Source organism: Oncorhynchus gorbuscha, linkage group LG01 (genome assembly GCF_021184085.1).
Source record: "Oncorhynchus gorbuscha isolate QuinsamMale2020 ecotype Even-year linkage group LG01, OgorEven_v1.0, whole genome shotgun sequence".
Taxonomy (NCBI): domain Eukaryota; kingdom Metazoa; phylum Chordata; class Actinopteri; order Salmoniformes; family Salmonidae; genus Oncorhynchus; species Oncorhynchus gorbuscha.
In genome coordinates this window covers 102,661,234-102,676,508 of record NC_060173.1, presented here as the reverse complement: position 1 = coordinate 102,676,508, position 15,275 = coordinate 102,661,234, and the positions used below count along the sequence as shown (strand labels likewise).

At 40.4% G+C, this 15,275-nt stretch overlaps 1 protein-coding gene across 4 annotated transcripts; it reads left to right on the top strand.

The window, feature by feature from the left end:
• The first annotated feature begins 2,332 nt into the window (after window positions 1–2,332).
• LOC124047588 (transcription factor CP2-like protein 1) lies at window positions 2,333–12,072 on the top strand. Of its 4 annotated transcripts, none has more exons than XM_046367914.1 (16): window positions 2,333–2,491; window positions 2,966–3,114; window positions 4,096–4,169; window positions 4,284–4,346; window positions 5,864–5,969; window positions 6,209–6,315; window positions 6,551–6,703; window positions 6,825–6,935; window positions 7,306–7,403; window positions 7,701–7,755; window positions 7,892–7,985; window positions 8,387–8,477; window positions 8,635–8,717; window positions 8,907–9,049; window positions 10,828–10,879; window positions 11,000–12,072. In XM_046367914.1, exons 1-16 carry the CDS (start codon window positions 2,430–2,432, stop codon window positions 11,035–11,037), a joined length of 1,479 nt encoding a protein of 492 aa, XP_046223870.1. In that variant the 5' UTR covers window positions 2,333–2,429; the 3' UTR covers window positions 11,038–12,072. The 4 variants fall into 4 exon arrangements, with proteins under 4 accessions (XP_046223870.1, XP_046223863.1, XP_046223887.1 ...); XM_046367907.1 differs by having other exon boundaries at window positions 8,345–8,477; XM_046367931.1 differs by lacking the exon at window positions 4,284–4,346.
• Window positions 12,073–15,275: the final 3,203 nt, after the last annotated feature.

The window sequence follows — 15,275 nt, the reverse complement described above, 5'->3', positions numbered from 1 at the left end:
CAGAGTTACCTCTGCTGCAAAGGATAAATTCATTAGAGTTAACTGACCCTCAGATTGCAGGCCAAATAAATGCTTCAAAAAGTTCAAGTAACAGACATCTCAACATCAACTGTTCAGAGGAGACTGCGGGAATCAGACCTACATGGTGGAATTGCTGTAAAGAAACCATTAGTAAAGGACACCAATAAGAGGAAGAGACTAGCTTGGGCCAAGAAACACGAGCAATGGCCATTGGACCGTGGAAATCTGTCCTTTGGTCTGATGAGTCCAAAATTGAGAATTGTGGTTCCAACCGCCATGTCTTTGTGAGATGCAGAGTAGGTGAATGGATGCTCTCTGCATGTGTGATTCCCACATGAAGCATGGAGGAGGAGGTGTAATGGTGTGGGGGTGCTTTGCTGGTGACACTGTCTGTGATTTTTTTTTCAAATTCAAAGCACACTTAACCAGCATGGCTACCACAGCATTCTGCAGTGATACGCCATCCCATCTGGTTTGCGCTTAGTGGGATTATCATTTGGTTTTCAACAGGACATTGACCCAAAACACACCTCCAGGCTGTGTAAGGGCTATTTGACCAAGGAGAGTGATGGAGTGCTGCATCAGATGACCTGGCCTCCACAATCACACGACCTCAACCCAAATTAGATGGTTTGGGATGAGTTGGACTGGAGAGTGAAGGAAAAGCAGCCAACAAGTGCTCAGCATACATTTGTAGTGGGAAGTTTACATACACCTTAGCCAAATACATTTAAACTCAGTATTTCACAATTCCTGACATTTAATCAGAGTAAAAATTCCCTGTCTTAGGTCAGTCACCACTTTATTTTAAGAATGTGAAATATCAGAATAATAGTAGAGAGAATTATTTATTTCAGCTTTTATTTCTTTCATCACATTCCCAGTGGGTCAGAAATTTACATGCACTCAATTAGTATTTGGTAGCATTGCCTTTAAATTGTTTCACTTGGGTCAAACGTTTCGCACAAGCTTCCCACAATATGTTGGGTGAATTTTGGCCCATTCCTCCTGACAGATCTGGTGTAACTGAGTCAGGTTTGTAGGCCTCCTTGCTTGCACACACTTTTTCAGTTCTGCCCACACATTTTCTATAGGATTGAGGTCAGGGCCTTGTGATGGCCACTCCAATACCTTGACTTTGTTGTCCTTAAGCCATTTTACCAGAACTTTGGAAGTGTGCTTGGGGTCATTGTCCATTTGGAAGACCCATTTGCGACCAAGCTTTAACTTCTGGACTGATGTCTTGAGATGTTGCTTCAATATATCCACCAAATTTTCCTTCCTCATTAATGAATTATTCTGAGGTCTTGGCTGATTTCTTTTGATTTTCCCATGATGTCAAGCAAAGAGGCACTGAGTTTGAAGGTAGGCCTTGAAATACATCCACAGGTACACCTCCAATTGACTCAAATGATGACAATTAGCCTAACAGAAACTTCTAAAGCCATGACACAATTTTCTGGAATTTTTCAAGCTGTTTAAAGGCACAGTCAACTTAGTGTATGTAATCTTCTGACCCACTGGAATTGTGATACAGTGAATTATAAGTGAAATCTGTCTGTAAACAATTGTTGGAAAAATTACTTGTGTCATGCACAAAGTAGATGTCCTAACCGACTTGCCAAAACTATAGTTTGTTTTAATGACTCCGACCTAAGTGTATGTAAACCTCCGACTTCAACTGTATGTGGGAACTCCTTCAAGACTGTTGGAAAAGCATTCCTTATGAAGCTGGTTGAGAGAATGCCATGAGTGTGCAAAGGGTAGCTACTTTGAATAATATAAAATATATTTTGATTTGGTTACATGATTCTACATGTGTTATTTTATAGTTTTGATGTCTTCACTATTATTCTACAATGTAGAATGAATGAGTAGGTGTGTCAACTTTTGATTGGTACTGTATGTATTTATTTTTTTACAAAAGAAAGCAAAAACACTAGAGAAAAAAGAGATATGTTAAAGCTAATCTAGCCAAGTAGCCATTAAAAAATACAAATCGGACTGTGCGCTTATTCAAATTTTAAGCTACCTGTCCTGCACTACTATGGGGCAGGGGAAGTGTTTCAGTGAATGTATCCCAAATGGCACCCTATTTCCTATATAGTGCACTACTTTTGACCACAGCCCTATGGAACTATGGTCAAAAGTAGTGCACTATATTGGGAATAGGGTGCCATTTGGGAGGCAAACAGTGAGTCACAGTCCGCTTCTCAAAGGTCATGTAAGGTATTCTAATGAGTTGAAAGTGATGTCATACCCGGTATATAAGTCTGGAGCGTGGGTGCTGGCCGGCAAACTTCTTTGAGAGCGCTATCAGACCTACCTGTGGAAACAACACACCAGGGTGCCATTCCCAACTCCCATTCTCTGTTTCTGGGGATACTTTAGACGCTGCACTGGAAAACATGTTGTTTTGGCACAATCAGCCAGAGCCCTACCACCAGCATTCAACTGCAAGTTATATTCGGTAAGTGGACATCTCCAATTAGGAAACTTTAGTATGTTTTTAGAGAACTTTAATAATCAGAAAAGTTTAATTCCGTGGAGAAAAACATGTATGATGCCTTTAAGAAAAAAATGTAACATTTAAATGGGATTGAAAGCAGCAAAATGTTTCATACATTTGAATTAGCCCACAACTTCACCAATATTGCACTTGAGTGTTGTAGTAGCTTAGGCCAAGATCTTGCAAAATTGCTACTCTACATTTAAATCTGAGATGCATTGGATAAAGTACAAAATATATGGCTAAATAATGTTGTGCAATGTGATTATGCATCATACAAGTTAATTAAAACATTTTACCTACCTACACCATAGTCAAGAGGTACTGATAAGATTAAATCTGGCTGACCATTGAGAAGCCTCTTACTTATTTACGCTTCGATAATTAATGATCAACCACACATTTTCCCCCTCCTCTCTCGATGCTCTTGCTCAGAGATGCTTTGGCGCCTTTCCTGAAACACGAGGAGGAACGGCACGCAACAGAAAATGGCGCCAAATGGTCTCCTTTCCAATATGTTCTCTGTGCAGCCACCTCGCCAGCTGTAAAACAGCAAGAAGAAACTCTGACTTATCTAAACCAAGGTAGCTAGCTATTCTTTCTTTATTACTAAAGTTCTAGGTTGTTGGATGGAATTGAACTCATGGCACGTAATTGAGTGTAGGCCCACTCAGAAGAACATTCTCCCTCTTATCAGCACTGATACAATATGGAAAAAACATCCCTCCAGTAAACCGAACAACTGCATCACACACATGCTGCACGCTCATCTTTAGGCAAAGGAAGTTCATGTAATGGTCATATTCACTCTTTTTTTCTTTACATTTACTACCCACACAAGATGAATGACACTTACATTTTAGTAAATCTTGTTCAGCTTATTTACATAGAGACACACAATTCCCCTTTAAATAGTCCCACATCAGGAATCTTGGATCTCTAGATATTCCACTTCAGTTTATGAAAGCTCCCCCAAGGTATATAGTTGATTTTCATATTCATCTTATCTTGAACTGCATTTTCCCTCATTGTTCTCATCTTCTTGTTCTCTCTTGTGGTCTAATTTACGATCATCATTGGATTTTAGTATTATGAATATATTGCATATAAGACGGCCATTTACCGAAAGTTACTCAGTAGGTTGCATATTTCGGTGAATGAAATTGGAAACTATTGGTAAACCAGCCCAAAATTATACAACCCCCACATTTAAAAAAAGAAAGAAAAAAAGTTAGTCTACTATGTAGATCTACCTGCCTTTAAAATATGTTTATATGATATGACTATTGCACAGAAGTACTTGCTTGATATGATGGAAATTGTAATAGTAAATTGCAAAGTAAAGATTATTTACTTGACAATTGGTGGGCTCAACCATAATCTGGTTGAAAACTTCTAGGGGGCACTGCAAAGGGTCTATGGGGGTAAACCCTGACTGTAAAATGGTTGTTAAAGAAAAGGTGCTTATTGAATGCATTTCTATTCTTATGCTGCCCCTTTTTCTGACTAATTGATTTCACATTTTTCAATTTTAATCAGGTTTGTCTTAATGTTTTAAAATGTAGGTCAGTCCTACGAAATCCGTATGCTTAACAGAAAACTAGTGGAGTATACAGATATAAGCAGCAGATATGTTAAGGTAGGTTAAAGGTATTGTGTATGGATTTTTAACTTTCATGTGACCTCTTCTCTGACCTTTTTTTCTTTATCTGTTTGTATGTATCCTCCATTTCCTGAAACTGTCAACACACAGGTGACTCCTCAACCCTCTTCTTTCCACTTCGGGGGTTGGGCGGGTGCCATCTTTGAAGACTTGGTACTATCACCCATCTTCTCCCCTTCTGAACTTATACACCACCACACACTCAGCTCAGTTCAGCTTACCCTTCAACACATCAGCTTTATCGCACATCACCTACCTTCAAGTTGTCTTATTTGCTCTTTTTGCATAAGTTCATCTTACGTACAATTCTGCTTTCGTCTATAGACTTTACTACTGGGAGTTATTCATAACGTTTTGACATCTTTTTACTTTGTTGAAATGTATTTCTTGTTTTTCTTTTTCAAATACGAAATGTGCATCAAGAACGTTGATCAATATAGCAAAGGAATTATTACAATCCCATGTTTGTTGTAAAGGAAACCGTGTTTAACTTTATTTAATTATTTAAAAAAGAACAAGTGGTATATTGAAGATGCCACTGGTTTATGAATAACACCCATTAGTACAACTCAAGTTGTCACTATGTGCACATTTTGTTGCAGGTTGTTATAATATGTTGTATCTATGTTTGTTTTTAAGTGATATGAATTATGGGACTCGACTTTGATATACCTTTATGTCTTTCCCCAGTGAAATTCAATCAAATGACTTGGTTTAAAATTAAGGCAGATATCGGTATGCATTTTCCATGAAGGGAAAAAATGAAGTCATTTTAATTTAATTTAGCCATGTCCCAATACACATATCCATCCACTTGAAAGTTCTGTGTCGTCAGGCTGTCAGGAATGGACGGTCATATTTCGGTCGTGTTCAATGAAGCAGTCTAACGACACTAGAATGGAACAGGTGGCACTTGTACAAACAGATGACGTGTTGTGTCTGTCTATGTCCTTGTGCTCTGCGCAGTCACGCATGAGCCTCTCAGTGTAATAGGCTGAAATGAATGGAAACGTTGTTTTTACAGGTTGTTAATTTTACGATTTGATTTATGTTCTTAGTAGGTTTTAAATGTGCAATCAACTTAATACTAATGAAACAGTGAGGAGGAACATTAATTTACGTCCCTTCGTTTGCGGGGAAACAATAATTAAGTATGCACAGGCAGTTGTCTAGTCTGTCGTTACCCATCCCGACCAGGGCTTTAATAATGAAAATCTTTATGTATGTGCTTTGTTCTCAAACGGTGACACTTCAAACAACTTCTACTGATTCCTCACTAAATGTCTTAATAGCACAGGAAGAACTCATGGATATTTTACCTCATAGCTTCTGTCAACAAATAGTTTTGTTATGATGGCAGATTATTGCACAACCATCAGACATAACTGAATCCTTTAACCACAGCATTATCTACCTTTCTATGCTTTTAGTCAATGGGAATCTGTGGCTGTTATTTGAAGTGTTATTCATATGAGTCGAAGCCAAGGGTGACGCAATCCATATGGATCTCCACTCACTAATGCTGTCTGAATAAATGATCTGTAAATGGTTCTTCTGGGAGATTGTGCGTAGCTTTTCGCACTTTGCCGAACGACACGATCGGCCACGTGCGAGGCTGCCTTGCCTAGTCACTGTGCGTCGTACTAATGCTTTGTCCTGCTTGTCCACAGAGCATTGTGCGTGTGGTGTTTCATGACCGGCGCCTGCAGTACACAGAACATCAGCAGCTGGAGGGTTGGAGATGGAACAGGCCTGGGGACAGAATCCTGGATGTAGGTAAGGCTGGTTGCCTGCAGACCAGAGAACTTCTTAAGTAAAGCCCAACCACAGTATGTTTGATGACTGACCTATGATATGATCTACATTGCCTTTGGTCTAATACTGAAGTGTAATTACTATGTAATTATTAGTTATTTACCGTTTTGACTAATCCTTTCTAAGTATCTACCTGGTAAAAAGGCATAATAATTTATTCTGACCTGCTGCGACTTACTGACTTGATTGACTGTGTCCAGATACCCCCCTCTCTGTGGGTGTCGTCGAGCCTCGTGCTCACCCACTGCAGCTCAACACTATAGAGTTCCTCTGGGATCCCGTCAAGAACGCATCCGTCTTCATCCAGGTAACACGGTCAAATATCTACTTCTTTTTCCTGCTTTCTAGCTTACTTTGGTCCTGGAATTGGGGTGAAAGTAAAATCATTAGACATATAAAAGGTTTTAGGAAGTGAGTTCATACAGTGACTTCCCACATCCCAGAGGGACTATTTTCCAATTCCACCCATCTCTTGCATTTGAAACTCTAATTACCATATAGAATGGCTCATGGATTGTGTATGTATGTTTGTTTGTGTTCAGGTCAACTGCATTAGCACTGAGTTCACCCCTAGGAAGCATGGAGGGGAGAAGGGAGTTCCCTTCCGTATCCAGATAGACACCTTCACTCAGAACGAACATGGAGAGTACCTGGAACATATGCACTCCTCCAGCTGTCAGGTCAAGGTCTTCAAGGTAAAGGGGCTCTTAGGTGGGTGGGTGGGTGTGTGTGTGTGTGTGTGCTTTTCTGGTTGTGAGAGCTATTATTCCATTTAATTTCTTTGTGTACTTAATTTTTTCTTCTATTTTCTTTAAGCCAAAAGGAGCTGATCGTAAACTGAAGACTGATAGGGAAAAGATTGATAAAAAGTCCCATCAAGACAGGGAGAAATACCAATCCTCTCATGAAACCACCATGCTTACCGAGGTGAGGGACCCTAACACTGTGGCTTGTCACTTGACAAGCTATTCTGTAATAATATGTTAATATGTCGCTTAAGTCCACTCATGTTGATTGACTCCGTAGTCACTTTAACCAGCCCTTGATGCAGTTGTCTGTTAATGATTGTGACAGTTAGGGCAGCAGTCCGTCAGTGCCTTTTCTTTTGACGTCAAACCAACATGCTGGAAAAAACAGTGATTGTTTTCTACCAACCTGGTTTTAGGTTTCTAGGATTTCCCACTTATGTCTGTATCAGTCTACAATCACATTGTCCTAGTAAAACAGTAACCAGACGTACCTTTCTCTTTGCCATGGACATCTTATTAAAGTTCATTTCCTCTCTCTTTTGTTTCAGTGTTCCCCCTGGCCTGATGCCCCAAATCTCGGTAGCACTAACAACACTCCTTCCCCAGTCTACCACAGCTCCCCCACCTCATGTAGCTTTACTGATGGGTAAGACACCTCTCTTATCTGGATGAATTTAACTGTTTTATTGACTTCAATTGTTGATCATGAGGTAAATATAGGATTTGTCTGTCTTTGTGCATCTATGGCAGTCCAGTTGCACACCCACACATTTTCTGAAGAACCGTTATGTAGGACAAGAGGTTAGCCAAATTGGATCCTCCATTATCTACAGTGCAATCCCATTGGATCTGCCTATTTGCACTAGCCTTATCAGGACAAGTCATTACTTTATGACCCAACTCTTGTCATCTTCCCCATTTGTGTGACACTTTACTTTTATAGCAACAGCTCTCCAATCCAGCAGGGGGAGCTGATTCTGTCCGGCTGCTCTTCTGATGTAAGTAACGGGAGAAGTAGTATTAATGCCATTGCTCTCATCTCTTATTTTTTTAGGCAATTGTTTGGAGACAGTGGGCAGTCAGTGGGTGCTATAGCTACTCATTTCAAGGGCTCTTCTTCTTTTTGACATGTAGCACCTTGTGCCATCGTCCTCACCGCAGGACACGCAGCTGTGGCTTCAGCTTCACAGGTTCTCGCCTTACTGTAGGCTCTTCTCCAGGTTCTCAGGTAGTGTGTGTGGTTCAATTAATGCAAGACTCAACCTTAAGACCTAGTTGTATGTTCCTGAACACTGTTGCCAGAGCATCCATTTCCTTGACAATGTTATGCCCGTTTCTAAGACTATAAACCGGTCTTTGTAGCTTTTTGTTTTGATGCATGTAATTGATATCTGAAGGACATTTCCAGTGAAAATTAAATATAGATTATTTTTAAAGTGAAATAATTTAACACATGAATGACACTCAGATGACTGTCAGACACAAAAAAATCTAGAATTGCTTCTAACTTTGTAGAAGGGCCTTAGCAGAGAATAACCAGGGACTTTTCTCTCTCTTTATGTCCTTGTTCCTCCAAAACGTCATCAGACCAGTTTGTAAGTGACTGTGGATCTTCTGTGAATGTTGTAGGTGCTGACCTGTTGAAGATGAGCAGAGAGGACCTGATCCAAATCTGTGGTCCGTCAGATGGCATCCGGCTGTTCAACACCATCAAAGGAAGGTGAGACTAAACTGCAGTGGCAGGAAGACTAATCCAATATACAATTTTTGGCAACACTTCACATGTTTAATTAGTACTTTACTCAAGTGTGTAACTTTTATCCCAGATTTACCATGGTCAATTGTGGATGGGTGTTATTCGTCTTTACTCTGTACAGGTGTATACAGCCCCGCCTCACCATCTATGTGTGTCAACAACAAGCCAGGAATCAACCACAGACAAAGCCCGGGGGGGGAGAGGGTAGGTTACTGTACATCTCCAATTTTTCTGGGTACTAGTTATCTGACACCAAAGGACCCTTTCCCAGACAAAGATAAGCCTAGTCCTGGACTAAGAACCTCCAGTGATTTTCCAGTATTTCCCATATCATGTTTTAGCTGATGATGATCTCTAACCCTCAGCTAATGGCCTTTCCTCCTATGTCTATAGTGTACCATGCTCTATATCTGGAGGACCTGACACTGGGGGACCTCTCAGAGAAGATAGCTCTCCTTTACAGTGTAACTCCCCAGCAGATCAGCCACATCTACAGACAAGGACCCACAGGGATACACATACTGGTCTCTGATGAGGTGAGATATGGCAGGGGTCAGAGTTCAGAGAAAATAGCTCTCCTTTACAGTGTAACTCTCCAGCAGATCAGCCACATCTACAGACAAGGACCCACAGGGATACACATACTGGTCGCTGATGAGGTGAGAGAAGGCAGGGGTCAGAGTTCAGAGAAGATAGCTCTCCTTTACAGTGTAACTCCCCAGCAGATCAGCCACATCTACAGACAAGGACCCACAGGGATACACATACTGGTCTCTGATGAGGTGAGATATGGCAGGGGTCAGAGTTCAGAGAAGATAGCTCTCCTTTACAGTGTAACTCCCCAGCAGATCAGCCACATCTACAGACAAGGACCCACAGGGATACACATACTGGTCTCTGATGAGGTGAGATATGGCAGGGGTCAGAGTTCAGAGAAGATAGCTCTCCTTTACAGTGTAACTCCCCAGCAGATCAGCCACATCTACAGACAAGGACCCACAGGGATACACATACTGGTCTCTGATGAGGTGAGATATGGCAGGGGTCAGAGTTCAGAGAAGATAGCTCTCCTTTACAGTGTAACTCTCCAGCAGATCAGCCACATCTACAGACAAGGACCCACAGGGATACACATACTGGTCTCTGATGAGGTGAGAGAAGGCAGGGGTCAGAGTTCAGATGAAGGATATAGTGTATCTATAGATTACTATTTGATTTTCAAGCATTTGTTTAGTAGTTATATTGTATGTATGCATATTTAATCATTAGTAACTGCAGATGAATTACTTGGCTTTACAAAGTAACCCTCTGACCTTCTCCTACAATGCATTTTCAGAGGGAGACAAAGTTTTGAAAATAGACATTTGTTGAGTAGTTCTAGGGGTTGGGGTCATGGGTAGTGTTTCTATCAGTGAGTGAGTAGTGGTAGTGCTAGTGGTTGGGGTCATGGGTAGTGTTTATCAGTGAATAGTGCTAGTGGTAGGGGTTGGGGTCATGGGTAGTGTTTCTATCAGTGCGTAGGGGTTGGGGTCATGGGTAGTGTTTCTATCACTGAGTAGTGATAGTGGTAGGGTTTGGGGTCATGGGTAGTGTTTCTATCAGTGAGTAGTGATCGTGCTAGTGGTAGGGGTTAAGGTCGTGTGTAGTGTTTCTATCAGTGAGTAGTGATAGTGATAGTGGTAGGGGTTGGGGTCGTGGGTAGTGTTTCTATCAGTGAGTAGTGCTAGTGGTAGGGGTTGGGGTCGTGGGTAGTGTTTCTATCGGTGAGTCGTGATAGTGCTAGTGGTAGGGGTTGGGGTCGTGGGTAGTGTTTCTATCGGTGAGTAGTGATAGTGATAGTGGTAGGGGTTGGGGTCGTGGGTAGTGTTTCTATCGGTGAGTAGTGATAGTGATAGTGGTAGGGGTTGGGGTCATGGGTAGTGTTTCTATCAGTGAGTAGTGATAGTGATAGTGGTAGGGGTTGTGGAGTTGTTAGGTTATCTGTATTTCCTCCAGAGGCCCTGTGTTGGTTGTTTGTGCCCTGGGCTGGCATGGGTCAGTCAGCTTGGGTCACTAATATCACTAATGGCCCTGTGTAAATGGCAACGGCATAGAAAATCAATCATTAATGACTGGTAGGAAACAGGGGAATGTAGACCTATGGATGCAGAGGAACTACAACAGAATCAACTGGCTCAGGCTGATATGGCCAGCGCTGTTTCCATGTACTTGATTATGATGTCTGGTTACTGATTGACTACCAGCATCAAACAAATAAAGAGAAAGATGCCATTTAAATGTCAAATTAATATCTTCTTAATTTCTTCTTTCTCAGATGGTGCAGAACTTCACAGAGGAAACCAGCTTTGTTGTCAACACTCTGAAAGGTCATATTTCCCTCACTAACCTCTTAAATGCACAGAACCTCATGTAAATATGCAATTTGTATACTTATTTAATGTTTTAACAGAGCTAATAGTTGTCCTATGTTAATCTTCTAATTGCAGATGAAAATAATGATGGCTACCATGTTGTGTTGAAGTGACTGGAGGACAGGTCTGGAGTGGATAGTTTAGATCCCTGTTCAAGTGTCTGGAACGTATAGAGCTTGTTGTGGAGTATTGAAACTTTGTAACATTAAATAGTGGAATTGTATATATTGTTCATAGCTTATTCTATATATCATGTTCCTGTCCAGGCATTGCAATAACTCTGAAAATGTCCTTGAGACAGCTTTTTAGTTGACTTTTTTTAATGTATTTTTTTATTAAGTTATTGGTTAATTTTGATGAGATGTGTAATTCGTTCATAAAGCATGGTTCATTACTCCTGCAAAATGGACATGTTTAAAAAAAAAAAAAAAAAAAAAGTAAATATCATAAAAATCTATTTAAAATCACTCTTTAAGTTGTTGAAATGTATCATAAAGTGTTGTTCAAAGAAATCCCAAATATACTACATTATTGGCATTCCTTTGTTACGATCTATAGTTGTTGATTTGTTTGATGTTACATATTAGAAGGCAAACATGACTTTCTGCGGTATCAGGACATATTGTTTCATAAAGAGTGAGGACCAACTGTTTTCTAGGGGTCACATTCAAGTATTCATTCTGAAACTTCCTTTGATTTCATCTTCAAATGATATCTTTCCTATCCACATGGTTTATGTTTATTCAATAGTGTTTAGCAATACTACAGTGTTTCAAAAGTGATGTAAAGTATTAACTCTGGTTGCTTCGGGCCACAATTGCTTTTCCTATTTTAAACATTTGAATTAAAAGAATCTAGACAAATATTTCAACCCCCAGTACAGACTTACAGATAAGGCAAATGAACAAATCATACAGCTGTAATAGCTAAGGATTCTATCCTGCTTCTGTTATTTATCTCCCATTTAATGTAACATTTTATGTACAGCATATCAGTTGTTCCACATACCTGTACTGAAATTGAAATAGCTTGATATTGTCCAATACGTTAAGTATTACTGCTAATGCTTGAATTTTAATGAAAAAAACTTGACTGCCATGACTGTGATGTGATTTCACTCAACATAAAGAATTTTGCACTGCTCTGTACTATTCTTCTGAGTTCAATTTATCATTCACTAACATTTGTTACAGTATAAACAAGATCAGCTCAATGTATTTAATGAAGAATGTTATGTTCCCCAACAAGAAAAAACAAAATTGTCACTCAAACTGAAAGAAGAACTAACGAAGAATCACTGACAACAACCAAACTAAACAGGTGTTTTCGGAGGGGTTCTGAAAGACACTCATGTGGTTGTCCACTAAAAGTTGACTAGTAACAACAACAACTGGGTCCTAAAAGAAACCCACCATGAGTGCAAAAATGTGCCCAAGAGGCGAACAAAAGAAAATCCCACACCAAAGATAAAGATAGGAATCAAACCAAAAAGTGGAGCAAAACGAAAACAGGGAAGATCAGATAAAGAATAGCACCTGGGCCAGCGCAGGTGAAACACCTTCCCACTAACGAGATGGCAACCAGCACAGGTGTAACACATACTGACTAATGAGGTGACACCAATTGGTGCGCCCTACGGCTAAGGTCCTATACGTGCTAAAGTCGCACCTCAAAACAAATGGAAAAACCAAAACCTGTAACATGGAATTATAACATAATGCAGCTCTAACTACAATACAGATCAGGTTGAGGCCCAGGGGACACTTGTTTAACACAGGAGTTGTGAAACAGTAGGTGGATGGTCTAGGACACTTGTTAGGTAACTCATTGCTCACCTCTGACATGACCTCCAAGTGAGGTCAGTCTGGTCGCAAGGGGTACAGGGAGAGATGGTACCAGAACCAGCAGGAGCAGTCTTCCATAGGAATTAATGGAATTCTACAGTACTTCATTTAAATGTTTCAAGGACAAAATTCCATATATTTAAGCATTTTGTTGTTGTAGTGTGGACAGTAACATTAGCAATCTCCAAAAATTATACTTGAAATGTTTTTTTATTTTTTTAAAGTATGCATTAAGGTGTCTGTAATATAATACGATTGGAAAAAACGAATGTAGACAGTGGTAAATGCATTTATATAGCTTCCAAAAGATTTTTTACAATGGTGGTGGAGTACCAAGATGGCGACGCGGTGGCTTCAACACAACTAGACTGAACATAAAATATGTTTAAAGTTATCATGTAAAACTGCAACCTTTACCATTCATGATTGAAGCTTTCCTGACAGAAACATTAAATAGTTAGCTGGTCTCACGTGGTTAGCTGAAACTATGGTTTCAAATATATCATTTACACAAAGTTTGCTGCTTCAGTGTCTTTAGATATTTTTTTCAGATGTTACTATGGAATACTGAAGTATAATTACAAGCATTTCATAATTGTCAAAGGCTTTTATTGACAATTACATGAAGTTGATGCAAAGAGTCAATATTTGCAGTGTTGACCCTTCTTTTTCAAGTTAGTTGTGCAAGACATTTTATACATAAACCTTAAGTAATATATTGTTTTTAAATGTTTGCATGCTTTTCTCCCCCGAAAAGCAAAAGCTGATTCAAAGGGGGTGTGGCAGATTTCTAAACTCTTATGTGAAAGACTCAGTTAGGATACACATGACTATCTTCAATGACCCTCACCTACTAACGAATTGACATCTCCTCAACTAATGTTTTCCGTGTCACAGAGGGGAGAGGACAGACCTTTTCCCAAATGAGAAAATGCTTATGTCGAAAGGGGGAGAGACCTAAAGGATGCAGAAGACACTGTTGGCAACATGGCAAGCATCTGACTTCACTGAATTAGTGCAAAAGAAATTGGGAATAAATGTCAACGATTTTCAGGCAGTTGAAATAGTTAGTTAGTTAGTTAGTTAGTTGAAATAGGGATTTTAAACGAGTGTGTGTTATACTGAAACTGTGTGCAAGGGCCTCTAAATTAGATTCCTCTTTCTCCTTGTCTTAACATGAGGGTGGCAGGTAGCCTAGTGGTTAGAGTGTTGGGCCAGTAACCAAAAAGGTTGCTGGATCAAATCCCTGAGCTGACAAGGTAAAAATCTGTCAAAATCTGTTGTTCTACCCCTGAATAAGGCAGTTAACCCACTGTTCCCTGGTAGGCTGTCATTGTAAATAAGAATTTGTTCTTAACTGATTTGGCTAGTAAAATAAATCTCCATCTGTGTGCTATAGTACTGAATATACACCCATGACGTAGACCAGTCCTGTGCCTTATTCACAAGCCTACACAAATTTAAATGCAAATCCAGACTAGGAATCTACAATAGTTCCTCCTTTAAAAATTGCGAGTTTGCACCGTGGGATTTAGAGGTACTCGGCATCACGGCTCCAGACCACCACAAGGGGGAGTTAAAGCATGGATGCAAGGTTTTTATATGACCAATCATATCGAGTGGTTCCAAATATACATTTTGACACGAGCCACCCTTGCCTTGTGGCGTTCTTCAGCAAAGATGGTTGACAAAACATTACGGTGGAACCAGATGTAAGTTGTTACAACGTCATAACGAGTCATGCACGCTAGTGTTAGGAGAATGAATTTGTAATTTGTGTTGTTAATGTTATAGGGACTCCTGAGAAAACCAGCAAACCATGCTATCGTCTTGTGAAACAGTGGATTTGAAGAGTCTAGCTAGCTAAAGCATTTACTGCAAATTGAATGTGCAATTGTGTAAGCTTGCCTTGCAATGCAGCTGAATTAACATAGCTAGCTAACTATGTACTGCTTATTTTGTAGTGAATGATAAAAATAATTGTATGCCTATGGATGTGTAGCTAGCTGTAGTATGTAGCCGATCTGTGTATGGACCCTAAAAATGTTGAATGAATAGCATGCGTTCCAGCAGGTATATCTCACTGGTCACGATGACAACACCCACCCGTAGCACGCGTTCCAGCAGGTATATCTCACTGTCACAGATGACAACACCCACCCGTAGCACGCGTTCCAGCAGGTACATCTCACTGGTCACGATGACACCCCACCCGTAGCACGCGTTCCAGCAGGTATATCTCACTGGTCACGATGACAGCAGGTATATCTCACTGGTCACGATGACAACACCCACCCGTAGCACGCGTTCCAGCAGGTATATCTCACTGGTCAAGATGACAACACCCACCCGTAGCACGCGTTCCAGCAGGTACATCTCACTGGTCACGATGACAACACCCACCCGCACCCACCTCGTCACGAGCACGCACGCGTCCAGCAGGTATATCTCACTGGTCACCCACCTGTAGCACGCGCTCCAGCAGGTATATCGGTCAGCACGCGCGT

Bases quoted from the DNA above. Each gene is read 5' to 3' on its own strand.
- LOC124047588 (XM_046367907.1), top strand. From the start codon at position 2,430: ATGTTGTTTTGGCACAATCAGCCAGAGCCCTACCACCAGCATTCAACT. The intron at 4,347-5,863 runs GTACTATCACCC...GCTTGTCCACAG, and splicing joins GTGCCATCTTTGAAGACTTG to AGCATTGTGCGTGTGGTGTT. The intron at 6,936-7,305 runs GTGAGGGACCCT...CTTTTGTTTCAG, and splicing joins AAACCACCATGCTTACCGAG to TGTTCCCCCTGGCCTGATGC.